General features: G+C 46.8%; 1 protein-coding gene across 12 annotated transcripts in view; it reads right to left on the bottom strand.

Annotated features, from left to right (window-relative positions):
* LOC102558012 (ankyrin repeat and fibronectin type-III domain-containing protein 1) overlaps nucleotides 1-18,639 on the bottom strand; it is a 607,309-nt gene that overhangs the window by 69,890 nt on the left and 518,780 nt on the right. For 9 of the 12 annotated variants that reach the window (XM_019493066.2, XM_019493065.2, XM_059716938.1 and 6 more), the window contains one exon: nucleotides 13,862-13,990. The exons of the other annotated variants lie outside the window; for them this stretch is intronic. In XM_019493066.2, the coding sequence (XP_019348611.1) occupies nucleotides 13,862-13,990 (129 nt within the window). The remainder of the gene's footprint in view (nucleotides 1-13,861; nucleotides 13,991-18,639) is intronic. 12 annotated transcript variants of the gene reach the window in all.

Raw genomic sequence — 18,639 nt, 5'->3', positions numbered from 1 at the left:
CCTCTGAAACTGAAGAGGAGGTCTTAGATGTTTTTGTGATCTCCATGACTGGAAGGTTCCAGGAATGGCTCGAGCCCCAAACCCTGAGCATCTGCAGAAAATTTGCCTTAAAAATAATTAGTATACTGTATCATTTCCCCAGATCGTCTCTTGCCCACTGAAACCAGATGGAAAAAAAAAGGGGATTTAATTTAAAAGTAACCAAGAAAAATGAGGATTGTTTTCACTGCAATGCCTGCTTAGAAGCTTGTCCTAGTAAGGAACTGAGGGAAGATCCTCAGCTGCTGTAAACTGGCATATTGCCATTTAATCCATGGAACCTTGGCATATGCCTGCAAGGCAGTATGGTCCCCAGCATGCTAGGTGCTGTACACATACCAGAGGACCTGGCTCTCCATGTTTTTCCATCTACACATCTCCCAAATCCCAGCCTAGTGTTTCAACCATAAGCCAAGTCTTCCCTGAAGCTACCCATGACTCTCTTTGCTGTGAGGGCAAAGAAAAAGAGGCTGGTTCCCCATCTGCAGTAAGGGGGTCCTAGTTCCTTCCTCCCACCTGTTATCTACCCTTGTTATCTAGACTGAATAGCCTTTCCAGGTAAGGAATGTCTCTTGCTATGTATCTTCACAGTACTGAGAGCTAAGGGGCTCGTACATGTTGCTAGCATATAAATAATGAACATTTGGTTTCTCCCCAGATCTAAAGGATGTGGAAATTAGATCTGGCTTCTGCTTGTTGCTTCTTTGCTGGAACACCCTTGTCACTGATGGTGCCAATACTACTCCTGACAGGGTGTGTGAGGCCCCATCTGCGCTGAGCAATCAGCAGGAACAGGGCCTCACAAAAGCAACAGGAGCAAAAATAAACACTGGTTGGTATAGGTCCTATCTAAACAAAGGTCATTTCCCTTCCCAGACCATTTTCCCGTGGGGATGAATGGGATGGTATTTCTAAACTGACTCCTGGGAACCTGGTGAACATGTCCCTTCTCCGCTCCCACTAAAAGTCCAGATTTTGTTCTGAACTATCCAACTGCTGGCATTTCTCTTCAGTGCATTCACTCAGCTCTGACCCTGGAACAGAAGGCTTCAAAAACCAAAGCCAATATAACTGGAGGACACTTAGGACCTGAATCAAGTCAGAGTCTTTTCATTTAGCTCAACGGGCTTTGGATTAGGGTATGATTGCCTCCGTCTATCCATAATAAAGCCCTGTGTTTTCTAAGTTTCGTGTACATCCTCAGTAACCTAGGAAGCACCCATCTGGCAGGGCAAGGAAGAGAACAACAAGGAAGTGCACATAGTATAACAATGGTGCCACCACAGCTTTTGCAAAAGCCTTCCCAATTCCCTACCCAAAAATTGGTCCCTCTCGCCTCTCTCCCCATTCATCACAGACAAGCTTCTACCATCCCCACTACTGCTTTACTCAGCTGGGATGAAATTGACCCCTGTGCACAGAGAACCCCATAGACCTATGCCTGCAGTTTACACTGCAGGACACTGCCTGCAATCTAGCTCCTGCCATGGGCTGCACCCCCCCCCCCCCCTGTAATCAGCAGATGCTGCAAAGGGAATAGATATAAGAAGACAGGCACCAGGACCCTGGGAATGATTCTTTTGCAGTTGTGGCTGGAGCGCACTGCTTGTTCCTTGAGTTGCTGCCAGCCAGGTCCAGTCTGTTTGTGAACTGGATCCAGCCCATGGGCCATAGGTTGCTAACCCCTGACCTATGTGGTACTTAAGCGGGACATCATTGGTGCCCCAGCCTTGGATGCCAATCTACTGCATGAGGTCTAATTTAAACCTGTCACCCACAGAGAGCTCCTGACAGCATGACACACTGCCTCACCCATCCCTGTGCTAATGCCAGGACTGGAGCAGGGAGTTGTGTCTTCAGATGCTGGTTTGCTTTTGAATTTCAGCCCATTGCATTCGCACCCCAGTTGTGTCCATGTGCTTGGAGTGCCATAATCTAGAGGCCTCTTCCACTCTGATCATGGAGTCATAGGAAAGTAGGGCTGGAAAGAACCTCATAATGTTAGGAGGTTTGTCAGGGAGGCTCTAAGCGACCATGACCCAAAGGGGAGGGGAGTTCAGAATGAGTGGTCACTCCTCAAGGGAGCGATCCTGGATGCACAAGCAAAGTCTATTCCGTCTCAAAGGAAAGGCAGCAAAAGGGCACAGCAGCCTCCTTGGCTCTGCAGGGAACTAGCAGATCTCCTGCGTCTAAAAAGAAAGACCTACAAAGGATGGAGGACTGGATCCACCTCCAAGGAAGAATACTCTGCACTGGTCCGGACCTGCAGGGAGCAAACCAGGAAAGCCAAGGCTGAGACTGAACTCCAACTAGCTACAAGTATCAAGGACAATAAAAAGTCCTTTTTTAGATATGTGGGGAGCCAGAGGAAAAGCAAGGGTAACGTTAGACCCCTGCTAAACCAGATGGGACAACTGACTACCGATGCCCAGGAAAAAGCTAACTTGGTAAATGGGCACTTTGCATCGTTTTTTCACCAGTCCCAACGGACGCCCCTGCCCATTACAGGATGGGAAGGCCTGGGTGAGGGTGATTCCTTACCCTCCATCAATGCTGACCTTGTGAAGGAACACCTTGACAGGCTGGATACCTTCAAGTCAGCTGGCCCTGACAGTTTACACCCCAGGGTACTCAAGGAGCTGGATAGCATCATAGCTCAGCCCCTAGCATGGATCTTTGAGAACTCCTGGCGCTCTGCTGAAGTGCCCGAAGATTGGAAGAAGGCCAATGTGGTGCCTATCTTCAAGAAAGGGACGAAAGTGGATCTGGCAAACTACAGGCCCATCAGCCTGACCTCTATCCCGGGGAAGGTCTTAGAAAAGATTATCAAAGTGACCATTCTTAACAGACTGGCTGATGGCAATATCCTGAGGGATAGCAAGCACGGGTTTGTTGCAGGTAGGTCTTGCTTGACCAATCTTATATCCTTTTATGACCAGGAGACATATCACCTGGATAAGGGAGAAGAGATTGATTGTCGTATATCTTGACTTCAAAAAAAGCCTTCGATCTGGTATCCCATGATCACCTCTTAACAAAACTGGCTAACTGCAGCCTTGGCTTCACCACGATCCGCTGGCTGGGGAATTGGCTCTGTGGTCGGACCCAGAGGGTGGTGGTTGACGGAAGTCAATCGTCATGGTGTGCTGTGACCAGTGGGGTCCCCCAAGCCTCTGTCCTTGGGCCAACATTATCCAACATCTTCACTAATGATGTGGACATTGGTGTCAGCAGTGGAGTGGCCAAGTTTACTGATGACACCAAACTTTGGGGTAAAGCATCCACACCTGAGGACAGGAGGGCGATCCAGGCTGACCTTGACAGGCTCGTGAAATGGGCAGACAAGAACCTGATGGTGTTTAACACTGAAAAATGCAAGGTTTTCCACCTTGGGAAGAAAAACTTGCAGCATACTTATAGGCTCAGCAGTGCTACACTAACTAGCACTACAGACGAAAAGGACTTGGGGGTCATGATTGACCACAAGATGAACATGAGCCTTCAATGTGATACTGCTGCTAGTAAAGCGAATAAAATGCTGGCTTGCATCCACAGATGCTTCTCAAACAAATCCCAGGACGTCATTCTCCCATTGTACTCGGCCTTGGTGAGGCCGCAGCTGGAGTACTGCGTCCAGTTTTGGGCTCCACAATTCAAAAAGGATGTGGAGAAGCTCGAGAGAGTCCAGAGAAGAGCCACGCACATGATCAGAGGTCAGGAAAACAGACCTTATGATGCGAGGCTGAGAGCTATGGGACTCTTTAGCCTGGAAAAGCGCATGGTCACAGGTGATCTGATGGCCGCCTATAAGTTTATAAGGGGTGCTCACCAGGATGTGGGGGAACATCTGTTCACCAGAGCACTCCAAGGGGTGACAAGGTCAAATGGTCACAAACTCCTGCAAGACCGTTTCAGGCTGGACATAAGGAAGAACTTCTTTACTGTCCGAGCCCCCAAGGCCTGGAATAGCTTGCCTCCAGAGGTGGTTCAAGCACCTACTTTGAATGCCTTCAAGAGATATTTGGATGTTTATCTTGCTGGGATCCTATGACCCCTGCTGACTTCCTGCCCCTGGGGCAGGGGGCTGGACTCGATGATCTTCCAAGGTCCCTTCTAGCCCTAATGTCTATGAATCTATGAATGTCATCTAGTCCAAGCCCCTGCTCAAAGAAGGGTCATCCTCCAACTAAACAATCCCAGCCAAGTTCAATCTGCTCTTGAAAACTTCCAAGAATGGAGACTCCACATTTTCTCTACGTAGCTTGTTCCAATGGTTGACCACCCTCATAATCAGAAATTTCCTCCTAATTCCAACCTCAATTTACCCTGCTGCAGCTTGAAGCCATTACTTTTAGTCCGTCCCCTGCAACTAGAGAGAAAAGCCCATCTCCATCCTCCCTATAACCGCCTTTCAGATATTTCAATACTGTTATCAAATTCACCCTCAGTCTTCTCTTCTCCAGACTAAACAACCTATGTCTTTTAGCCTTTCCTCATAAGTCTTGCCTCCCAGGTCCCTAGTCATTTTTGTTGCTCTCTGCTGGACTCCTTCCAACTGTCCACATCCTTCTTGAAGTGTGGAGCCCAAAACTGAACATAGTACTTCAGGTGAGGCATCACCAGGGCTGAACAGAGTGGAAGAACCATTTCCCTTGATTTGCAAGTGAAACTCCTGTTAATACAACTTAGTATGCTGTTGGCATTTTTCTGCAATAAGAGCATGCTGCTGGCTCATATTCAGTTTATTGTCTACTGTAACCCCCAGGTCCTTCTCTGCAGTACTGCAGCCTAGCCATTCATTCCCCAGTCTGTATCTGTACATGCAATTACTCTGTCCCAAGTGCAGGACTTTGCTCTTTTCCTTGTTGAATCTGACCTGATTGATTGTGGACCATTTGTCCAGCCTATCAGGTCATTCTGGATCCGAACCCTACTCTCTGGAGTATCTGAAACTCCACCCAACTTGTTGTAGTCTGCACATTTGCTAAGCATGCACTCAACTCCATCATCCAAGTCCTTCCTGAAGTTATTAAACAATACCAGAACCAGGCCAAACCCTTGGGGAACCCCACATGATAGCTCCTTCCGACTAGACTTTGAGCCACTGATGACTGCTCACTGAGAATGATGATCCAACCACTTACATAGCCACCTTACAGTACTTTCTTTAAAGCACTGATGCACAACTCCTTGCTAGAGCTGCTGATTTACAGAAGCAATCTGGGCACAAACTCTGACCTGCCTGTATTACAGTGAGCATTCTCCAGGCTGCTGCAGAAATGTGTATCATTTCAAGCAGTGATTACATTTGCAACTCTCAATCTGTTGATAGATGAGTCACAAACAGGAGGATAAAAGGCGATTTTCTTCCAATAAATTATTCATTTCCAATCATTTGCTAATGACAGATTTTGCTTGTTATCTTGTTACTTAGATGATTCTTCCCTCACCATCAGCTGAGAGCACCTCAATTACCAGCAAATTCTTCTGCCTGGCTATCCTAAGAGGTAGGGAATTATCAGTAGCCCTATTTTGCTGTGGTGACATGGGGCATAGAGGTTAAGAGACTTTCCCAAGGTCACAAAGGGGGTCTGTGGCAAATCTGGGGGCTGAAACTAAATGTCCTGACTCCTGCTTCAGTATCTGAACACCCAAATTCTCAATTTGGGATAAACAGGTGCCAGGTGCCCCTTGCAGTCACCCTTCCTCCTTCATATTGCTCAAGGCAAGGGAGCCCTGGATGGAAGGAAGTGGGATTCTAGAATGGTTAAAACACAGAAAGTAGAATTTCAGTATGCACATAGTTAAGATCTCCTGCCTTAACCTAAGAAACCCCCTCCCCTTTCAGAGAACAGTGAAAGGAGACTCTGGGAATGTAGCAGCACAGAGGCCTCCCTGTTTTCTGTATCCCAGCTCTTCTCTTTACCACATTTATTTCTCACAAATTTACTTTCTCAGGGCCTGATCCTAACCTACTTGCAGAAGCAGAAATTTTCTGCAAAACCAATGGGAGCCAGGCGCTGAGGCTCGGGCCCTCCTGAATATTAGCAATTGGCAACCCTGGGCTGTCACACACTCGAGCAGACCACAAGTGCAGTGTCAAAGTCCAATTCCATACGGCTAATTCAATAAGTCACAGATACCATTACTTCATAAGGCAGCGAGACTCCAAAGTTATTAGGGGAATTGGGAGGGGGGTGGAGGAGTTGAAATGGAGAAGGCAGGGAGACAGGGAGGGTGGAGAGGGGGAGCTAAGACAAGCAGCAGAACAAAACATCCCATAAATCATGAGGAGCTGCTGAAATACCAGAACAAATGACCCCATAGCTTGGCCATTGTTCCTGAGTGATGGCTTAAAGCACTCCCAGTCGAGACAAAGTGCCTCCAGTTTTATTTCAACAATAAGCCTGCCCCATCCAGACCAGGCCTTGCACTGCTCAGCACAACCAGCAGCCCAAAGATTCTGGGGAGTGGCTGCATGGTTCATGAAGAATGGCTGTGTTTTTGCAGTCGCCCAAGAGATTTGGGCATGCTATTCCCTTCATTAAATGGGATCTGGGTATTCAAATCTCTTAGTTTGCATCAGAAATCTTGTGCGTCATAAATACCTGCATGTGTCAGACACAAACATGCATATGCCCTGCCCTCTTTTTAGTGGAAATGATCAATGACCATTTCCTCCCTCTTGTTATTTCTTCCTTCTCTTTGGCTAGGACCATTTCAGAAGCTTCAAAATCAAGGGTGCATGAGTCCCCTCTTAGCAAACCTTGTGTAAATCAGGAACAAATCTTTGGAGCCAAAAGAATAAAGCTGACAGGAGAATGAGGTCCAATATTTTTCTTTATCAGTGTTGCTCTTCTCTGTCTGGCAAACAGGCCTCTTTCATTCTTGGCTTCAAAAAAGACTGCTGGTCATTGACTTTTTTGGTTCCCTGCAGAGATTGTAAGTGAAATCCTCTCTGTCAAGTGAGGAATCAGATTTAAAGACAAAAACCTGTGAAACCTAAGATTACTGAAATGGAAACAACTTAGGCCATCTCATTTACCATTCCAGGAAGCAATTCTCAAATTTTGAGAGTCAAAAAATAACTAAAACAGAGTCCATCAACTCACCTCATCCCACAATGCTTTTCAGCTGTAGAGGATCGTGGGATTTGGCTTCTAGGATTCTAAATGTGGGGGTTGGAGTAGGTGACCTCCTGAGATCCCTTCCAACCCTAATTTTCTACGATTCTATGATGTAAAAGCAGGATGGGGGAGCACTGGTTGGAGCATAGTGGTGCATTAGTTTAACTCTACACTTCATGAACCCCCCACTAATCCTATTTGAATGCTGGCCATGCTCAACCCAGCACAGAGGTTCTGTTCTGGGGTGCTACTGTGCTAACAGACAATATTTAAAATCAAAGGAAAACTGTTACTTCAGTCCAGAATTGAAACAAAGTTGTAAAAGCATTCCCTTAACAGCTTTGTGCTTTCTATAACAAGTCTGAAGTGAGGGGCTGATCTACCTGACAATAATGATGTAACTGTATGCCTCCTATACAGTACTTTCTATGAATGCCTGCAGTACTGTATAAGGAACCTGGCTGGGTCTGGTGGTGCTGGGGAGATTCAGTATCCCATCCGGAGTGCTGGAAGCACACACCAGAACTCAAAAGGCTCTAGAGAGGAGAGAGGGAACACAAATAGCCATTAGAGCCTCCTTTTAGGTCCCATCCACACCACAGTGGGCAAGGTTGACTTTACTTGCTAGAAGATTAGTGTGCTGGTTGGCACTAGCCCTGTTCCAGCTGCTCCACCCACATGAGGGCACATTCAGCAATTCTACCTGAACTCTATCCTTGGGCAAACCAAGGAGAAGCTTGCTGTACTCTTCCAGCAACGGTCTGTCTTCACACAGGGTTAGGCACTGTCTAAGCCTCAATAAGCCATAGCACAGAGGCTTTCTTACTATTATCTTCATTTAAAATTTTGGGGAACTGAGCAATTAAAGGCACTGCCAAGGGTCAAATAGCAAGTCACTGCTCTGCCAGGAACTGAGCCCAAATCTCCTGGCAACTAGCCCTGAGCTTCTAACCACTAGACAACCTTCTCTTGCCAGTGTTGCTTTAACTGCTTGCAACTAGCAGCCAAACTGCAGAGCAGAGATAACAAATGGGAAAGTGTGGAATGTACTCTATTTTTATTGAAAGAGTTCAGGAATCAGCTCCTCTCACGATACACTGTGGTGAGGCTGCCCGACGTGAAGAACGCAAGGAAGGAGCAGAGAGTGCAGGGAGTGATTACAAACAAGCCAATATATAATGGGAAGGGAAGAGAGAGAGGAAATATGCAGAACAGCCAGAGGTAAAGCAGCATGAAGGGAAAATGAGAGAGCAGGGGAAAAGAAAGAGAAGGAAGCACACAAAACAAAGGCTAAAGAATGACAGAATCAGGGACAAGGCAGAAGGGAATAATGGGAGGGAAGGAAATGAGTGTATGGAGAGTAAGTCAAAGCATATTAAAAGACTTAAATTCCCTGGGAAAGCTCTAGGGCAATGGAAATTGGGAAAAGGTATTCAGACCTTTTGAAGAAGTCCCTCACAAGTGGGTTTTAAAGGGAGCAGTTGTCAGCAGTCTGCTATGGGTAAGAAAGATGATGTAAAGTAGAGAACTGGGTGATCACTTCTCAGCAGGCAAGAAACTACGCATGACCTGAAGGAGAAAGACAAGGGTGTGTAAGGAGATTTCTGCTTTACCCTAGAGATATCAGGAAAGTCAAAGTCATTGGTTTTAGTGGAGAATTCATTTGAGGTCTCAGATGTAGGTTGTCAGCATTCCCAGTCCTGACATGAATAGAAACATGTCCTCAATCTTTAACAAAGAGTGTCTTTTCCCCCAATGTTGCTTAGACATTCAAGTTAAATAGGTGTTAAAAAACCCAACAGAAAGCAGAAAGTCTGACTGCAAATCCTTTCCTCTCTTAAGTGCCTATTTTTCATTCTTTTGGAAATTGTGATGTCTTAATCCTACCACTTCTCCAGCTACCCATAGAGTCTTCCAGCAAAATAGGTTAGACAAGACCTAAATGTCTAGCATAAGAAAAAAAGAGAGAGAATTATTTTTAAAAAATCTCCTTTTAGCCTTCTTTATAGAATCTACCAAGCAGCCACACATATAATCCACTCACTGCATTAGCCCTCCCCGCGTTCATCGATCCAACAACCAGTCTGGCTATGCAGGCTCTGAGGCATTCAGCAAAGGGATCTGCCAGGGGCAAGATAGCAGACTAGAAGGTTCAATGGTCTGAGGTGATGTGGCATATTCATAGGCCCCTAACAGTAGGGACTTTGTGGGGCCAGCTTTAAAAAAAATTGCTTAAGAAACTCTAATAATGAAGTATTTATTTCAGTAAACAACATATGAATGAAATAAGTGTTTTCTCAATATTTTACTCCTACCTTCTCCCTGCCCCCCTTTTTTTTTCTTTTTTTCACAAGTGGAACTTACCAGGTTTCGTGGAGCTGCTGTAAACTCAGGAGCAACATTTTTCTTCACTCACATTTCAGAGTAGGTGTGAGCTCTCTAAATACAGTTCTCTAAATAGGAGCAATGACTGTTCTTGCTTCACACCTGATGGTGCAGGACTGGCAGCTCAGGCAAGGTGGGTGCTGGGCTCCTCTGGGATGGTGAATGGTTGCATGATTTTGACACACAGCTTGAAGACATTCAGGGTCTGATTTTCAGGTTGTTAAATAACTGCATTTTCTCTTCAGTTATGAATGTTCATAGATTCATAGATTCACAGATGTTAGGGTTGGAAGGGACCTCAATAGATCATCGAGTCCGACCCCCTGCATAAGCAGGAAAGAGTGCTGGGTCTAGATAACCCCAGCTAGATACTCATCTAACCTCCTCTTGAAGACCCCCAGGGTAGGGGAGAGCACCACCTCCCTTGGGAGCCCATTCCAGACCTTGGCCACTCTAACGGTGAAAAAGTTCTTCCTAATGTCCAGTCTAAATCTGCTCTCTGCTAGCTTGTGGCCATTATTTCTTGTAACCCCTGGGGGCGCCTTGGTGAATAAATACTCACCAATTCCCTTCTGTGCCCCCGTGATGAACTTATAGGCAACCACAAGGTCGCCTCTCAACCTTCTCTTGCGGAAGCTGAAAAGGTCCAGTTTCTCTAGTCTCTCCTCGTAGGGCTTGGTCTGCAAGCCCTTAACCATACGAGTGGCCCTTCTCTGGACCCTCTCCCGGTTATCCGCATCCCTCTTGAATTGCGGCGCCCAGAATTGCACGCAGTACTCCAACTGCGGTCTGACCAGCGCCCGATAGAGGGGAAGTATCACCTCCTTGGACCTATTCATCATGCATCTGCTGATGCACAATAAAGTGCCACTGGCTTTTCTGATGGCTTCGTCACACTGCCGGCTCATGTTCATCTTAGAGTCCACTAGGACTCCAAGATCCCTTTCCACTTCCATGCCACCCAGCAGGTCATTCCCTAGGCTGTAGGTGTGCTGGACATTTTTCCTCCCTAGGTGCAGCACTTTGCATTTCTCCTTGTTGAACTGCATTCTGTTGTTTTCTGCCCACTTGTCCAACCTATCCAGGTCTGCTTGCAGCTGTTCCCTGCCCTCCGGCGTGTCCACTTCTCCCCATAGCTTTGTGTCATCTGCAAACTTGGACAGAGTACATTTCACTCCCTCGTCCAAGTCGCTAATGAAGACATTAAAGAGTATCGGTCCAAGGACCGAGCCCTGCGGGACCCCACTGCCCACACCCTTCCAGGTCGGATACCGTATCGAAGGCCTTCCTGAAGTCTAAGTATACGACATCCACCCCTCCTCCTGTGTCCAGGTGTTTCGTAACCTGGTCATAAAAAGAGACTAGATAGGTCAGGCACGATCTGCCTGCCACGAACCCGTGCTGGTTTCCCCTCAGCATAATTTGTCCTGCCGGGCTCTCACAAATGTGAGCCTTGATAATTTTTTCAAAGACTTTGCCAAGGATGGAGGTGAGACTGACTGGCCTATAGTTGCCCGGGTCCTCCTTCCTCCCCTTCTTGAAAATGGGGACCACATTGGCCCTTTTCCAGTCCTCCGGGACTTGGCCCGTGCGCCACGAGCGTTCAAATATTCCCGCCAGTGGCTCTGCAATGATGTTGGCCAGTGCCTTCAGCACCCTTGGATGGAGTTCAATACCTTTGCAAATCAGGCCCTAAGTGCATCAGCTTGGGCACCCAAAATTAATGGGCACTTTAACATATTTTGTCCATGGCCTGTCTGTGCCTTACTTTTTCCCCATCTGGAAAGTGGGGATGATAATACTTCCCCAACTAAGAGAGTCCTGTGGGTTTAATGAGTGAATGCATGTTGAAGAGCTTGAGGTATTTAGATAAAAGGTCTCAATTCTGAAGCAGTGGCATTAATAATAATAATCCGCTCTATTGAAATCATCTCTCTGGACCTTGGATACGCAGCTTTTTACACAGTAAAAACATTGGAGCTGCTGAGTTTATTGTTATGAAAAGCAATTGTACTTGGAAAGTTTGATGGTGGGATGGTGAGTCCCTCACTGAAGTTTAGTTTACAGGCCACTTACAAAACCTCATAAAATATCATCCTTTGTTATTGTTGCAGTGACATCGCTGTACAAGGTAGTACACAAACACAAATAAGACAGACAATTTCTTTGAAAAAAAACTTGCAGTATAAGCTAAATTATACCACAGGGATAATCCAAAAACTCTGTAGGAATTAAATGTTTAATCGGGACCTGCAAATGGAAAAATGAGCCAGTGTCTTTTTATGCTAGACAAAGATGTTTAGTTTATTATTTCTAGAAAACTGGGGCTTTTTTTTCAGTTGTTTTGTACATAAGAAATTCAGGTCTTGTCTCATTTGGAAAAGTCTCTGATAATTGGAGGACTACTGAAGTCCAGGCATAAGAAGAGAGGGGAAATTGAGTGACCAGAAAGGAAAGCAACTTTAAGTCCAATTGTTTAAGGTTTCATTAATACCTATTTAGCTTTGATGCCTAATTAACATCATGAATAAAGGATGCCTTTGTGAAGGATTCAACAGCATCTCACTTCCACGTAAGGTGTTACAGCTTACAATAAGTGTCCCTGAGAACTCCAGAAGAAGCAAACATCTGTAATGTCTAAAGAAATGTTTGTAGTTCTGGCCATCTTTATCCATGTAAGGAACTAAAAGAAAGGGAACAATTTTTCAAAAATCCTTTGCTCAAAGGACTGAACTATGGTCTAATGCTAAACCTGCCTCCTCAAATCTTACAAACAAAGATAAATTATTTCTTCCTCAACCAGGGGCTGCAGGATCAGAATAAAGCTGATGGCTTAACTCAAGACAGAGCACTGCTGTGTGCTGGCCCCTCTGAGTCACACCCACATAACAGCACTTATGCAACTTTCGAGCACTTTACACACAAAAATCTCAAAGTCACCTCCTAAAGTTAGGCAATTTCATTGCCCTGTTATAGGGAGGGAATAAGGCACTGAGATGTTCAGAGCAAGTCAATGCCAGAGCAAGGAACAGATCCTAAGTATCTAGACCCCCCAGGCCCTGTGCTCCTACCAAAAGGAAGCCTCCTATAATGGCAGGCATCTCCAGCTGAGGTGTGGCTGGCTGGTGTGTCACCTGGGGCAGTGTTTTCAAGGTGGCTGCTAGAAGAGGATGGGTGGGAGCTAGATGTGGAATGAAGGGAGGGGTGGGAGCAATGGGCAAAGCACCCTGCAGGTGCTTCAGTTCCCTGCCCTACCCTTGAACACTCACCAAAGGGGGAACACAAAGGGGATCAGAAGCTTCTCAAGATCAGGCACTGGTCTCATGGCTTCTTTCAGCCTCCGCCAAAGCTACACCCAGCAGGACAGGGGCCACATGCCCTTGCCTTGCAACGGCATGCAGGGAGTTAGTTTATTCAGCTAGAACTTATAATGATCTTAATGGAAAGAACCAGTGATGCTGCAGCCATCCACCAGAGCCTCCCACATGACACCCAGAGCATGCTCAGTGCTCAGGCAGGAGAGAAAGTCACAGACTAACAGGGCAGGCTAGCATATACAGTGCTGGCTCCAGATCCTGAAGAGGTGTACCCAATCTACTAGCTCCCAGAGAGGCCTCACTCCAATGCTGCAATGGGGCGATGTTTCCTTCTATGCCTTTAACCCCAGAGTTCCCTCTCTCCCCAACCCCAGTGGGGATGGGAGGTGTCTTCGTTTTGTACCTTTAACCCCCCCATGATCCTCTTCATCCCATCTTCAGAAGGAACTTTCTCTACTCTGAATCTTAATCTCTTAATCTGAAGTTCCCCCCTTTCACACATCTGGTAGGGCCTGTCTGGGGGAATCCCCTCTGCTTCACCAGCTGGAGGGGTAATCACGGGTCCCTGCTGCTCCACACACTGGAAGGTCTCATTGAGGATTCACTGAGAGTCCCTTTACTTCATACACTTAAGACAATGGAAGGACCTTTGCTCTCTGCCCCATGTCACCAGGAAAGTGCCTGACCCCGTGGTAACCCACTCTTAGCCCTGGGACACAGTGGCTGCTCCCTAATTCCTAAATACTGCCTGGGCCTTACAGCATTGTCAATGCACCTTGTATCATCAGAGGGAAGAAGTGCAGCTGGGAATTACATCACTGAAACAACCCTCACTCTGGACTCATGGCTGTTACTTGGAACTAGCAGGCAGGGACAGCAGTGGGGAAGCCCAGGTGACCCCAGAGAACACTCAGCTCTGCAGGAGCATCATCAGAAAGCTCAGGGATAGAGTCCCAAGATCCCTTCCTTTCAGCCCTGCCTTGCAGCTCTTACCATTCAATGCTCAGAGACCTGGGACGGAAGGCGGCCAGCTCAGCCGAGACATACTCAGCTTTCCTCCTCTTCTCCTGCTTCTGCTTAACTGATAAGCGATGGGCAAACTTAGAGAAACTGCTCTCAGACCTGGGGAGGGGGAAAGGAGAGGCATTAACTTTACTGCACATCTCAATGACAAGCAGCGGATTCAGAGGGAAGCCAAGGGATGCTCAGAGCAGACAAGGGCCAACCAGCAGCAGGCCCTGAGGGGACCTTCAGGGAAAGCAGCAGGAAGCTCAGAGAAGGCAGTATAAAGCAGCAACAGTTCTAGCATTTTTCTAAGAAAAAATTCTCTCCATGGCATCTATACGGCCCTGCAGAAATCCTGCACAGGTATGACGGATGGGCTGCCTGTGATGGAGTCCTCAAGCCCCAATCACTGACCAGAGCATAGTGTTAGCTAGGCTGAAAGAGCTATTAGCAGAAAGCACACCTCTTTGCAGCGACTGAAGCTCCATGGTTGTAATTCCCACCTTGTCATGTTTTAAATGATGTATCTGTAGCCCCAACAACAAGGCATTCCAGCTTGTCATCAGATCTAGCTTCCCACTTGACTGAAACACCGAACTGGACCATTTCCATGATGGTGAAAGTGACCCCAGAACAGAGGAGCAAGGAGATGCTCTGGGGCTTCTATCAGGACTGCCTACCTCACGGCTCAGCAAAAGTGGTCCAAGCAAATGTTGACAGGGAGAAGTGGGGTGGGGGAGCTTGTATGAAGTCCTGTTTCAAACAAGTTCCCATTCACAAAAGGCCCAGAGACCTGATGGGTTCCCAGGCTGGGGTTTGAAACCCTATTGCAGCTTTCATTTTGAAGCCTGTTACAGAGATAAATCAACCCAGGAGGCATTTGAGAATAGAAAACAGAGTGCAAGCATCAGTAAACAAGTTCAGATTTTGGGCCTATTAATAGTGACCACGTCTCATGCTTGCATAGAGAACAGTAGAGTGGGTCTGCATCCAACAGCTTCTGAGAGCATCCCCCATCAGCTGCAACCGCATCCTCTATTCATTACAACACAGCTCATAGAAAACTCTGATACCAAGATACCATTGCACTGCTTCAGCTTTATTATACTCTCTGGGAACCACCAGTACCAACATGTGACTGCTTCTCCCTGCTTTATTACCACCCACAGGAAAGCCCAGATGAGGCACCTCCTGCAGCCCCTATGCTGAATTACAGCCCCCAGGCGCTACCAACACTAAGGCATGACTCCTCTCTCGATCAAAAGGTTGCTGCTGCAGCACTGTTACTGCTGCCAACTCATGTGGGAGCAGAGAAGAATATAAGGAGATGGGCATGCAGGGAGAGAGGAGAATGAGTGAAAACCCACTGAATCTCCCTCAGAGTTGCAGCTCATGTTCTGTTTGCTTCAATGGTGCCACTGGACCACTGCCTACAAGGAGAGAAGCCAGAAAAGCAGGGGAGGGAGATGGCATAGGAAGGTGGGCTGGCGCTCCTCAATGACCACTTCGACTGGGAAATTCAGGACCAGCTCCCACATGAGTCCTAATGAGCCTGCCTCAGCTGCTGCTGGTAGTTAGCAGCAATCCAGGCCATTTCCGCTTTTGTTCTGTTCTGAATCTGCTCCAAGAACGGGACCATGCCTGCATGGCATCCTCCGCCTCATCTGATTGATAGGTCTGGAGTCTCTTATGTTGACCTTCTGCCTAAGACTTGAGCTCTTCCTCCCCTTCTTGTCTGTTGGCCCCAAAGGGGGCTGCAATCTACTCCCACCTGCACAAACTCAGGCACTGCTAACACACTCTGCACAACCATCTTCCACAAGTATAACAAAAAACAATGCTCAAGGACAGCAGGGCTTGATGTGTGTAAAGGACGGTAGAAACTGCCCGGCATGAGTGACTGGTGCCTCCCAAGTCTAGATCACCAAGCCAGTGGTGGCACTTCCGGTGGCACTTCTGGTTTCGCAGCTGGGTTTCCAGGGGGTGCACAGTCGATCTCAGGGGATGAACGTGCACCCGTGTGCACCCCCTACGCATCACCAATGCTGCCCCGTAGAACCTTTACTGCAGGCCAAGGAAGTACATGCCAGAAAAGAACCTACATGGATTTTCAACCCTGGATTCACCCCACAGGGTTGATGGTTAATGGCTCCCCACCAACCACCTCTTTATTTGTAACTTGCACGATAAAGTTACAAGCTGCAGATGAGTTATGAAGTTATTGAGAACCACACAAGGACATTTTACCGTCATTAAAATACAAGTATGCTTTAAAACCCTAAAGTGTGCTATTACTATTATTACTTATGCTACAGCAATGTACAGAGGCTTGGTCTGAGATTAGGATCTCACTGTAGACAATATTATGCATACACATAATAAGAGATAGTCCTAACCTCAAAGAGTCTGAAAAGACATGAAGAAGGAAACAGAAACACTTAGGAAGTAAAATGACTTGCCTGAGGCTGTTGTGAAGGTCAGTGGCAGAGCTGGGAGCTAACAGCAGTGCCCCATCTTCTAGACCAGGGATTGGCAACCTAGGGCTTGTGACAGTGATCATATTTGGCCCACGAAGCCAGAGTTTCTATGATGTTTCAGTAGCAGGGGGCATTGCCTGGGTGACGGGGAAGCAGCAGTGTTGGTGGCTGCCCTGGAAGGGCCATTGCTGGATCTGAGGCTGAGCTGGGTCTTTTTGGCCTATTGCTCCTAAAATATTTCCAACACCTGCTCCAGGCCGTACTAGTTCTCCATGTACCAACCAAATCACCTTTCCTCAAGCCTATGAGTAATACTGTCTACCATTAAAGTTAATGTCCTGAACAAGCTCTTATCAGTTCTCTCTGTACCTTTTCAGTAGAGTCTGTCTAAGAGAGTGAGAGCTGGAAATCAAGACTGATGTGGGAAAAAAAGAGGGGTGGCAACTCTAGCTGCATAGACACTTCACCCTACCAATCCGACTTGTGTGAATGAGTCCCACTTCCACATATGTGCACAGCAGGGAGAAGAATGCCAAGCTGCTCATCTGGCACCCATGCCATGTTTTTAGAAGTTAATACATCTCTCACTCAGCTTCAAGTGACCCAAATATCTCAGAGAAGGTATTTCTCAGAAACGCGATCTCTCTGCCTGTCCTTACAATAATGAAACAAGCCACAAACAGCTAGCCACTTTCCCTGATCTATTTTAAACACATGCATCTTCAATTCATTAACTCTGCTTATTGATTTATTTCTTAACTTGTGAATTGCTGCTGCTTGGCATAGGATGGAGACAGTTATTTGGAGGGGGGAGCCTGTCTCTGAATGATCACCACTAAGAAAGAGGAGATGAGACCATCCAGGGTCATTCATTACATTAAAACAAACTCATTTGCTTTGATGTAAATGAGGGGGATTGTCTTGAAAGGTGTTGGAGGGATATATTTTTCTCTCTTTCACTGGTGAAGAAAACGCACGCAGGGAAGGCAGTAGGTTAGGAACAATTTAAGCATCTCGTTAAAGTCCATCTCCCAGAGTCCACTACACAAACATTGCTCCTGCCATTAAAGTCTCTCCTTTGATTCCATGTCAAAGCTCATACTTAATGAATAATATTTCAATTAACTGATGCTCAGTAAACTGATCTCTCATCACCAAGGAAGTTTCTGCATTAGATTAGATGGGAAAGAGAGAAATAGTTTGGCTTTGTAGAATTCAAGGCTCTGCAGTGCTGGCCCCCAGAATCTAGCCACTTGGAGCCAGTTTATGACTTGGTGTGAGAGGGTTGCAACTGCTTTAACTTGACTGGGCAGCATCATTGTTTGGTCCACAGCTGTGCTATTCCCAAAGTGACAGCATAGTGTCCAAGAGGGATATGGCATAGCTGGAGCACCTGTCCTTCATCACCTGCACTCATTTGCCCCAGGACAGCTCTCAACTTGTACCAGGTGGGGCTCTGCTGCCATTCAGTTTAGTCAGGCAAGAGGCTGAGCCCCCTGGGAAGTACAGAGCACGTGAAGCACTCACTGGAGGTAAGAGAAGGGGAAGACCTTCAGGATCCAGAAACATGCAGCTGCTGAGAGGATCGGGCCCACAGAAGTAGGAAAGACGCCTCTGGCTACCTACCCCAATTTCTTGTCAGCACAGGTTTGTTCACTGCACTGTTTTACATTGGCTTGTGCTGTCTGGCTTCTTACACCTCAGCCAATGGGTCATTCCTCATGGGAAGTTATCCACCTGCCCATCAGGAAGTGCTTGATGTGATTCAGACTCAATAGTCCTCTTCAGTCTAACCCACAATTCCTTGCTATTCCCCATGGGACACCCCTAAACCATCCCTTTCCATTTGTACCCCTTACATTAATTCAACAACTGTGTTCTCTGGAGCCCTGCTTACCCAAACACCACATACTTAGTGTTTACCACCTTTCTTTTTAAATCAACCACCCCTGAACTCAAGGCCTTCTGCATGTGAGTTTCTGGTTTCCAGAAGGAAAGAATACCCTCCAAGCCCAGTCACCAACCTGCTCCAGAGACTCTTGTATTTGTACGCAGCCCAAAATTGCCACTGAGCTTTCTTGTCACCATTAATCAATGCAAATGCATCTACTTCCCTGCAGTCTCCCAGCCCCAGCTGACTTTGAGTTTTTCAACAGCACTCTGCATATTTTGCATCCCTGCCCCCATCAGCATTGTTATTTCTGGTATATGGTTATTACCTCCCAGGCCCTGTGGAGGAGCAATCTGTCTGGATACTTATCCACAATCACTAAGACAGGTCACTTTTAC

This window comes from Alligator mississippiensis, chromosome 13 (assembly GCF_030867095.1).
Source record: "Alligator mississippiensis isolate rAllMis1 chromosome 13, rAllMis1, whole genome shotgun sequence".
Classification (NCBI taxonomy): Eukaryota; Metazoa; Chordata; order Crocodylia; family Alligatoridae; genus Alligator; species Alligator mississippiensis.
This window is presented reverse-complemented; position numbering and strand designations above follow the sequence as displayed.